We start from the raw sequence: 10,527 nt of genomic DNA, 5'->3' as shown, positions 1-10,527 counted from the left end.
GTTCAATCGAAAAAACAAAAATTTCATCATTATTTTACCACCAATTTTGAACAATAATTTTGTAACAATTTTCATCTAAAAAAGCACACTATAATTTACCACCAATGCTACATTTCTCATTCTCAAAAAATATTAAAATTATTTAAACATATATGATATTATATAATATTTTTAAAAACTTATCAAAAAATTGGTTAATCCAAACCATTCTTTAATTGATTATTATTGAAACTAAACAAATCAAATTAACTTGACCCAATTCAATCATTTTAAACAATCAAATCAATTTGACCGAATTCAATCGATATCAACTCGTTTAAAATCAACTTTCACTCACTCCTAGAACAAACTGATCCATAAACCCTAAAAATTGCATTCTAAGCCCAACTAAAGCTATTTTTAGATTAGTTCTTTGTTTTGGTTTCCACCTAATGCACAGTGGCAAACCCAAAATCAAAAGCCGTTTCACCCCGATTTGGGGCAGTTAGAGTCCACATCCAATCCATCAGAAGAAAGAAACCGATTGCAATGGCAAATTCCCATGGAGAGAGTTGTATCATCAGGCAACCAAATCTCGCTACCATGTAGCCGTATGTCGTGGGGGGACTTTGTTTAAACTTTGAGACTGGGATTAATTATTATGATTTCAAAGAAAGGTCCATGGCACTGATCAAAGTTCAAATTAAAGCCAATGTATCTGTCAAGATAACCAAGTTAGTTCAACTAACGCTACTCATTACGATGCATGCTTCAAAGTTTAACTTTCACTTTGTACCAAGAAAAGGATAGAGAATAAAAAGACGGACACTTCCCGCAACTTATTGAGCCCACCAAAAATTATGCCAAAGTTGAATGGAAGGATACATACACATTTAGAATGACTCAATGCAACATTAACTTACTTATTTCTGTGATAGCAGAGGAATTTTTCAATTCACAAAATTCAGATACAAGTTCCACTATCTCTAGATATGCAACATTATAAACCTATAAATGGCTAATGCAGCTGCAGCGTGTTGTGACCAAACAGTAGCATGAAATCGAAGTTGTACATAAAATAATGCAGAATTTTGGAAACATGGCTTGACAATCATGACGCCTAGCAACTAGTGAACCTCATTTCTACTTGGATGCATTTTAATGTTCCAACTTTACCAGACACAAGCAACGACTGCAATTCCATATGAAAATCAGTGTACAAAAATCCGCCCTTGAAATTGAAACTCCAGGGCATCTAATGATCTATAAGTGAAGCAACTACATATCTAAAACTATATATGGTAATAAATCAATAAACGAATAAAGAATGCCGCTCTACTCAAATGACCAATATTAAAACGTAGGGCATGGAACTCACTGCCTCATAAATTTGCCTCCAAGCACAAGCTAAGCCGTCTCTATCTGCAGTCAAGCACTGCCTGCAATTTCTATGACTCTAAGGAGTCACAGTTGCCGCTTTCTGAGGGCACTCCACCCAGTAAACTTCCTATCACTTGCTCTACTATCTTGCACATAGAACATTAAGCAGCACATGACATAACATGAGATCAACAAAGTACTGGTGTCCAATCTGGCCATCTCTCCATTTCATCTTTAGGGGAGCCCTTCCATAATGTACCCCATCATTGCACCTGTTGTCAAAATGCCATGAAAAAGTCATATCGAAGTTATCAATTACACCAGAAACCAGCCCTGCTCGCCTCAATTTCTCTAAGAACACCCCATTAAATGCCTCCATCTTATTAGGATTAAATGCCAGAGATCTTGCATACCCACCAGTTGCAATTGTGGTCCGGAAAATGATTTCTGGCACTACTAACCCTCTCTGCCTCACCGATTCCATCACTTCTTTCCAAAATGATGCTGCATACTCTGCCCCATGAGAAAATGCTCTAATATTAGACCAGTGAACACCATCATGCAAGCCAGAGTTCATGATGATAGTGTCTGGGACTGTGTCCTCTGAGAAGTACTTCTTCAACAAATTCCTGAACCCTTCATCTTTCAAAGAATCCAAACCCAGGTAATTCTGGGTTCCATTCCAGTGACCATTGAAAATGCTAGTGATCCGAACTGTCTGAGAGGGATCCTTTGGGTTTGGGAAGTTCATGTCAAACCTTCTGGGTACTGATTTTATCTCTGACAAACCTAAGACAAAATTAAGCATATTCCTTATGGTATCAACATGATTCGAATCACCCCAGAAGAAAATCCACCTATTATTCAAGCAATCCCAAGCCGAATCAGCCGAAAACAACTGAAATGAACAATGACTTGAGTATACCCAGCCATTACTCTCTAAAACTCCTAATGAACCATTACACCATGGATTTTGACATGGAAAATCCGGTGCTAGGCACCGGTATCTACCATCATTACTAATTTGACAATCATCATTTTTTCCATGTCTTGTCCACCTCCCAGACCAAACATCTCTACTAAAATCAGATTTTTGACAAATTTGCAGCTCAGGCAATTGAGCTTTAGTCCTAAAAAACCTGATCCCTATATGACGTAGCTGTCTATCATAAGCAAACCTTGCAGGTGAAAATTTAAGACCTTGTAAATGTCTAAAAAGCAGGATGACAGTGAGATTATATTCACCAGAAAAATCAGGATGAACCTGAAGGGAAACCGAGTAAGAGCCGTTGCCAAAATCTTTCACCAGCGGCCTTGATTTCCATGATTCTCCTGAAAGATCAGCCTCAAAGTAATCCCCACCTAAACAACGACCATTCCCGGACTCATCAACTGCTTGAAACATAAACTCATGGATTTCACCAGCTGGTAACTCCACCAAACTCTCTCCATCTAAAACAGGGATCTTGATTTCCGCAGTCTGAGACTCCTTACAACGATCTCCTCCTGGAGCCAACCATCTTGCTAACAGATTTGCTGTAAAGTTCTGCTCCAGCTGAGCTGAAACCCAATTCTTTTCATGGTTTTCCACACCGGAAAAGTTGGTTATTTCCCTGGAAGTAAACTGGGTAACATTTTTGCTTTCAAGGGAAGAACTAACCGGTGGAAAACTAGAGTTTATACTAAAAAAAGGGAATTGGCTTGTGTTTAAAGCGGGACTTAAAGTAAGATTTCGAAGAGAATGTGTTGGATTTTGGTAAGTTTGGTTGAGATTAGCCAAGGAATTAACTTTCAAGGTAATGTAATCTTGTTTAAACTGCCAAGACTGGATAAAATTCTTGACAGTGCAACCATCTATGCTCCAAACTACCACCATACCAACAAGAACCAAAGCTGTTAACAAACCAAAACGCCAATGATGCACTGGACTTGAACGAAGCATCCATGCATTCGTTGGTAGTGGAAGAAAGCTCCCCCCTTTCACTGGCATTTGCAAATAAAACCAACCACCAAAAAACAAAAAAACAAGCAGAAACACAAACCCTTTTCTGACCAACCAAGCAAGAAAAATGGAGCCTTTCTTTATTCAAAATACGCAAGAATCCAGAAATAAGATAATTTGACTACACAGCACATTCCAAGAAAGTTTTTAAAGCAAAAAACTTTTGATTTTAGCAAGGAAAAATCTATGGTAGATAAATACCAGAAAAAAAAAAAAAAGGAAAAGAAAAAAGGCTGTAAAACAGTAATGTACTTACTGATGACGCTCCTTTTTGGCTTTACAGAAAAGGTGACCTTTGCTTTGACAGATCGCTTATGAAATAAAAAAAAAATAATAATAATATAATGATATTAGAATTTTTTAATTTTATAAATGAGATTAATATTTTTGAATAAATATTTTTTAATTTTTAGATGTATATGTTGTAAGGTGTGTCATCTTAATAATTTTATTGAGTTTATTTGATAATTTTTAAATTTTTTTAAAAAATTATCATTATGATAAAATATTAAAAAATAAATTAATAAAATAAAATATAACTGAACATATATAACATAACAAAATTGAGTCAAACTTATAAATTTAAATTTAAAATCTCAAAAATTTAAAATCTGCTTATCAATAATTCAAAGTCTCGTCGGCAGAAAATCCTATTTCTCTGAATCTATAAAAAAAATTGAACAAATCCAAAGAGGTGTCCTAGATTAACCGCAACTGGGTTTTCTTTTCTTTGTATTTATTTAGTACATTTTATTTTATATACTGATTTTTAGCAGTATTAATATTTAAAAATACAAAAACGAAAAACGTGTCCTCTTTTCACTGTCAGTTTGGTTTCATTAGGGTTCCCTGTCGCATCTCTTTCTTTGCAACAAAAAATAAAAAAATTAGTTTAGGACTTGGGGGTGTCTAAAACATTTGTTAGGAATAAATAATATTATTATTTAAAACAAAAATATTAGTTATTATTGGTATTTATAGTTAAATTGAAGGATTAAGATTTCTGTACACATTGATACATTTTTTTTTATTTCATTGACAAAAATATTACCACATTTTTCATTATTTTAATTCCATTGGCAAAATTTTTAAATTTTTTTGACAGTGAACAAAATAATTATTTTCAAGTGAAAATGTTTTCATTACAAATAAAATTTAGAAAATTTTTTAAATAAAGTTTATAAAGTTTCTTAAAATAAAAAATTAGATATTGATAGACTAAAAGAATATATAAAATACATTGTATTTTAAAAATGTAAATAATTTGAGCAAAATTTAATGTTTCATTTATTGATATTTTAATTGATATCCTTGTAAAATTTTTACCATAATTATTGATTATTTTTTTCTATTATTAATTTATTAATTGATTTTTATCAATTTTAAATTTTATTTAATAAGTTTTACGTAAAATACCTTTGAAAGAAAATTACTACAGAGGGAGGAATCCTAATGAAAGAAACAGATTGGCCGAAAAAAAAAAAATTGAAGTAACCGGACTTTCAAAAGGGAGGGCTCTTTTTACGTTATGACGATAACACCCTTTTCTTTTACTAGAATGACAGGAAGGTACATAATCCAGAAACGCCCAATACGGCACCGACAAGGCAAATAGATTAGGACTGGCGTCGGTGAGTGGGGTTTGGAGGACATTAATGTCATTTCGGTGCATTATTAAATTTGTATGGGAGACAAGTATTTATTTGGGTGAAAATGTGGTGCACATGATATGTTGGATTGGGACATACAGAAAAGGACAAAAGGGCTGACGTTTCAAACGGTATCTGAGGATCGTTTGCACGTGGAATTATAGTGTAGGTCTGTCTTGATCAGGAGGGTTGATGACTCCATTGATCATTCTCCAATTTTATAAAACTATTCTATAGCTTTATGATTTAATATTGCTTAATTCTTAATAGTTTTATTTTAAAATATTTTAAATATTTTATAAATTTTTCTGTGCAGATAAATTGATGAAAAAAGAAAAATATGACAATTTAAGAAGTTTGGAACATAAATTAGAGTTCAATTTGGTAAAAGAAAAGATGAAGAAGTCAAATGCATATGTAAAGGAACCGAGTGCCTCGCTTGGATGCTTGAATAATGCTCTTTTGCTATATGTTGCTGCCTATTGTTTTGGGAGATGATTGACTAAAAATGCAAGCTTTGATTTCAGCTAAATAAGGGTTGATAGAGCTGCATTTTAGCTGTTGGAGTGAGCTAAACATGAAGGAAGCATATCCGAGAGCTACATAAAGAAAGGGAAAATTCAGCTACTTGCCAAGTTGTCCAAATGTGTGAAGTGACTTTCAAGTCTTCAATGAGCTATGAAGAGAGTTACATGCAATTTGAATTGATGAATTTCTTCAAATTGAGCTTGCGCAATTCGGTTTTTTACATTTCTGTTTTCAGGATTTTCAATCTACAATTTCAGCTACTCTTTTTACTTTTTCATTAATTAGATTTTCAGTTCAATTCTTCATGAGATATTCAATACATGTTCATGCAATTATTAGCTAGGTTTAAATTCAAAATCAAGAGCAATTACCATGAGAAGTGAGCTAGAACCGAAAGTACAAACTCTATTTCCAGATTTTGTGTAATGTGCAATTTTAGCTACTGTTTTTATTGATTTTCACTTGCAATTTGATATCAATTTGTTTCAATTGTGTTGCCACATGTTCATCCATGAGTTTAGGAGCCAAACAGCATGTGTTTTGAACTAAAATCGAGATTGAAGGAGCTGTACTCCAGATTTTATTATGCTGGTTTGCTTTTTAAAAAAAAAAAATTTTTTCTTAATTGTTGAAGTGTTTTTTTTTGTTTTTTTTTGCTAATTGAGGATGGTTGATAATTCCTTGTAAGTAGTGACAGTACTTATGAGATATTATCTCACTTGAATCAAGTTTAATTTCATTTACATTGCTCTTAATTTTAGTTCATTAAATGTTTGATTAAATGCATGTTCTGTTTTTCAGCTTTAGTTTCAATTCAATTTAGTTTTTAATTTTGCTGTATTGCACTTTAATTTATTGCATCTTTTATATTTCTTGTTCATTTAGATCTCCTTTAAATTTTCAAGTTTGTTTACTTTTATGTTCATGCCATTTAATTGTTGTTACTTTGATGTTTTTAATTTCTGTTTTCGGTTCGGTTTTGGTGTTGCAATTTTAATCTTATTATTTATTTCCTGCCATTTCAATTCCAAGTCATTCTTTAATTGTTTTGTTCACTCACTGTTTTTAGGGTTTAATTTTAGTTCTTTTACATTGTATGCATGATTCACGTATTAATAGTATTTGTAAGATTTAAAATTTTAATAGATAGAAACGAATATAATTAAGATGTCTAATTTCAGTATTTAGTGCTAGATATCATTTTAAATATTGAGAGATGATATTCATGGTTATTTCTACATTATTATTTGAGTGATTTATATATTTACCATTTCTCATATCACTAATTTTTTTCTATTTTATTTGTGATTATAGAAAATAAGGGATGTAGTGGTGATGTAGGATTTTTTGAGATATCCACTTATGATCTGTGTAAAAACTATTAACATATCTTTAAAATTTATGGATGAAAAATTTGTTTAGGAAAAAAATTTTGGGGTATGCAAGAGAAAATTTTTTATACCTTTACTAAATTTTCGATGTGAGATCTAAAATAAACTTAAAACTCTTATAACTTTCGATGTGAGATTATGAGATTTAAGGTAAATCTCAACATATGCAACATGTCAGGGATGCTAATCGAAGAAATGTAGGTTTAGCAATGTTACGGAAAGATGATGTGAGTATGAAGCTGTTAACTTTCTCAAAATACTGCATTGACATGGAGATTCAAGATTAGAATGATGAAGTATGAAGAATGATGAAGTATGAAGAATGATAGGTTTCTAAGAGGATTTAGATGTTAGCTCGAGACATAGAACATGGACAACTTTAATGTCATTGGCTAGTTAACATCAGAAACCATGGGTATATCTTAGTGAGTTTAATGAAATATTATAGGATAATGAAAAGAAAAAAAAAGTCTTAGAGTAAACTGGCAAATGAGAAATTTTTAGTTAGCATTAAAAGATGGAAGACTAGATGACCTAGGGTCTAAGGGAGCGAGGCATATGGCTATGAAAGAGGAAATATTTGAATCCTAGTAAAAGGATGGCTAGATTAAGTAGTAAAAAAATTGGAATGGGGTAATAAATTTCTTTACTATGCTATTTTCCACTTATCATGCTCAATTTCAGATTATTATTTGATTATGCTGGATACTAAATAAAGTAAAGTAGTTGAAAAATAGTAGTGAAAAACATGCTAAATGACCTAATATAAGAAAAAGAGACTTACCGAAAGTAGTACTCATAGATCCAATGGCTCAAAAAAGGAGATAAAAATATCACTTTCTTCTATGCACAATCATCAAATAGGAAAATGATGAATCACATCAAAGGGTTGAAAAATAAGAATAAGGTATGGAATGAATATATGATATGAAGGTGATATCTAACTATGATGATATCATTGAGGTAATAAACCTAAAGTTACAATCAGGATGAACAACTTTTTCTTAGCAGATTTAAAACTAATGAGATCTTTAAAACTTAAAAATGAATTCACCCAACAAAAGCATTTGGTCCCAAAGGTTTGGTTACTTTTTTTCACAGGTTTTGGCATATCATAGGATATTAGGTCATTAGTTTTTGTATGTCTATTCTAATCGAGGAAAATAGCCTAGATGAAGTAAATGACACATATATTGTGCTAGTCCCTAAAAAAAACAAATCCCATATGTATGGCCTATTTTTTTACCTCTTTGGAATTAAATCATTTTCAAAACATTGGTCAATAGGTTGAAGCATATTTTGCCTATTGCATTATGAAAACCAGAATTCGTTTTATACCATAAAGGTTGATTATGGATAATGTGTTGATTGCATGTGAATTGTTGCTTGCTTTGAAGAAGAAAATGGGTAAAGTGGGATAGAGGCTATCAAATTAGATATGAGCAAGGCCTACGATCAGGTGGAATGGGGTTTTATAGAAGCCATAATAAAGAAATTAAGTTTTAATGAGAGGTGGATTAGGCTCATTATGCACTACATTTCTTAGTGTTTTATAGCATTAACTTTAATAGTTCTATCACTGATCAGTTTCATCCAAAAAGGTGTAGAGATAAAAAAAAACCCCATTTTCTCTTTATTTTTTGTTAATACGGACAAAGAGACTTTTTACGCTCTTAGAAAAAGAATAAAATGAAGGTGTGCTACAAGGGATTCAAGCTAATGTTAATAGACGAAGGATTACTCATTTTTTACAGATGACAGCTTACTTTTGTTAAAGCAGAAAATAGCAGATGGGAAAGAGTGAGACATTTGATAAAAATTTTTGAAACAAAGTCTGGGCAAAAAAAAAATAGCTTCGAAAATTTTGGGTTATTTTTAGTAGGAATATTAGCAATGATACTATAGATAAAGTGAAAGGCATTTTGGGAATTCAAGTGACAAACAACCTAGAAAAATATCTTCATCTACATATGATGATAAAAATAAGAAAAGAGTTTTAAGGGATGTTATCAACAAGTTAAGAGCTAGGTTACAAAGTTTGAACCAAAGATGGATATCACAAAAAAGGAAAAAGATTTTTCATAAAGGCTATTTTACAAGCAATACCTTCATATGCAATGTCATGTTTTATGTTCCTAAATGGTTTATGTCACGAAAGAAACACGATTCTTTTGTAACTACTAATTGAAATTAAGTTGGAAAAAGAAAAGAGTACACTAGATGAGCTAGAGTCAAATGTTTTGTGGTGAGAAACATAAAGGTATAGGATTTAGGGATATGAAGATGTTTAGTAAGCTCTTATGGCTTTATCCCACAAGGATGGAGACTTCTGCAAAACACATATTCACTAGTCTGCAAAGTCCTCTAGGCAAAATATTTTCTTGGAATAGGATTTCTGGAAGCCAAACTAAGATTTTATCCATTTTACTCTTAGCATAGTTTATGTGTAGGGAGAGACAATTTGCAAATGGGGATACATTGAAGGGTTAGTAATGGATACCAATAGTAACGAGTTTTACACCAATCTTTAGCGCTACTGACATTGAGGGTGAGCTTAGAATTTGTAATTTAATTTTAGAGGACATAAAGTAGTGGGATATGGGGAAGCTAAAGTTATTATGCACTTTAAAAATAGTTAAGAAAGTTCGAGCAATTCCTATCAACAGCATCAATCGTCTAAATATATTAGTTTGGCATCAATCATTTGCAAGCAACTAGGTCAGTTTATGATAGGGAAGAACATCAGAAGAGCACGCTAGGCAAGAGTTCAAACACAAGGGTAGATTGGAACTTGTTATGAAAGGTGAATATTTTGAATAAAAAAAAGGTTTTCGGATAGAGAATATGTCATGATATGTTCTATGTATATGCGAACTTGAAGAGAAAGAATATTGTTGATACGGTAATTTGTTCATAGTACAAATAGCATGAAGAACCACTTTCATGCGATCAAGAAATGTTACTTTGTAGTAGAAGTGTGGGAAAGGGCATGTGTAAAACAAAAATGGGCTATCTAGTTTTGCCAAAATAGGGAAGTCAAAGAAAACATTAATGTTTTACTAACTACCATCACCTCCATAATTTTTGAATCCATATAACCATTCACATGTTACGTTCCTAATACCTTCTCTTGCATTTGAAATGTTTAACGCTTAATCAAAATTTATTTTAATCTAGTTGTCTTGTGGATTCATCCATTGCTTTGCAACCCTCTATTCCATTTTTCCACACTTGTTCTTTTGAGCTTTATGGTACTCTCAAATATTCTCTTGCAAACTCAACTATGCTTTAGATAGTCTTATGAATCACTACAAGAAAATGAAAGATTAGTGGTAGTTTTATAGTAGCATTTCACTTATAAACGTCGTTAGCTTTTGTGTTTTTATAAAATTTAAGGCGTTTATTATCAAAACACCACTAAATATTCAAATAGCGACATTTTTACTTATAAATGCTACCCAAGACAAAAATTAGTGACGTTTATCGACTAAAATACCTTGAATAATCCTCTTTAAAAAATTGAAGTGATCATTGAAGGTGTTTTTGGTAGAAAATACCTTGAATAATCCCGTTATAAAAATAGATAGAGGATTATTGA

General features: G+C 32.0%; 1 protein-coding gene across 1 annotated transcript; it reads right to left on the bottom strand.

Moving 5' to 3' along the window:
* Window positions 1-204: 204 nt before the first annotated feature.
* Window positions 205-3,549, bottom strand: LOC111279601 (cytochrome P450 family protein). The gene is made up of 2 exons (XM_089756670.1): window positions 1,358-3,549; window positions 205-697 (listed from the first exon to the last, which is right to left on the bottom strand). The coding sequence occupies exon 1, from the start codon at window positions 3,347-3,349 to the stop codon at window positions 1,502-1,504; it is 1,848 nt and encodes a 615-aa protein (XP_089612796.1). The 5' UTR covers window positions 3,350-3,549; the 3' UTR covers window positions 205-697; window positions 1,358-1,501.
* Between the last annotated feature and the right edge of the window lie 6,978 nt (window positions 3,550-10,527).

The sequence above is a fragment of the Durio zibethinus genome, chromosome 27 (assembly GCF_047325235.1).
Source record: "Durio zibethinus cultivar Kanyao isolate XHJ-2024 chromosome 27, ASM4732523v1, whole genome shotgun sequence".
In the NCBI taxonomy this organism is placed as follows: Eukaryota; Viridiplantae; Streptophyta; class Magnoliopsida; order Malvales; family Malvaceae; genus Durio; species Durio zibethinus.
The sequence above is the reverse complement of the archived record's forward strand: the minus strand, read 5'-3'. Positions and strand labels throughout refer to the sequence as shown.

What these genes read in the sequence shown, in the direction of transcription:
- LOC111279601 (XM_089756670.1), bottom strand. Translation starts at nt 3,349, where the DNA reads ATGCCAGTGAAAGGGGGGAGCTTTCTTCCACTACCAACGAATGCATGG.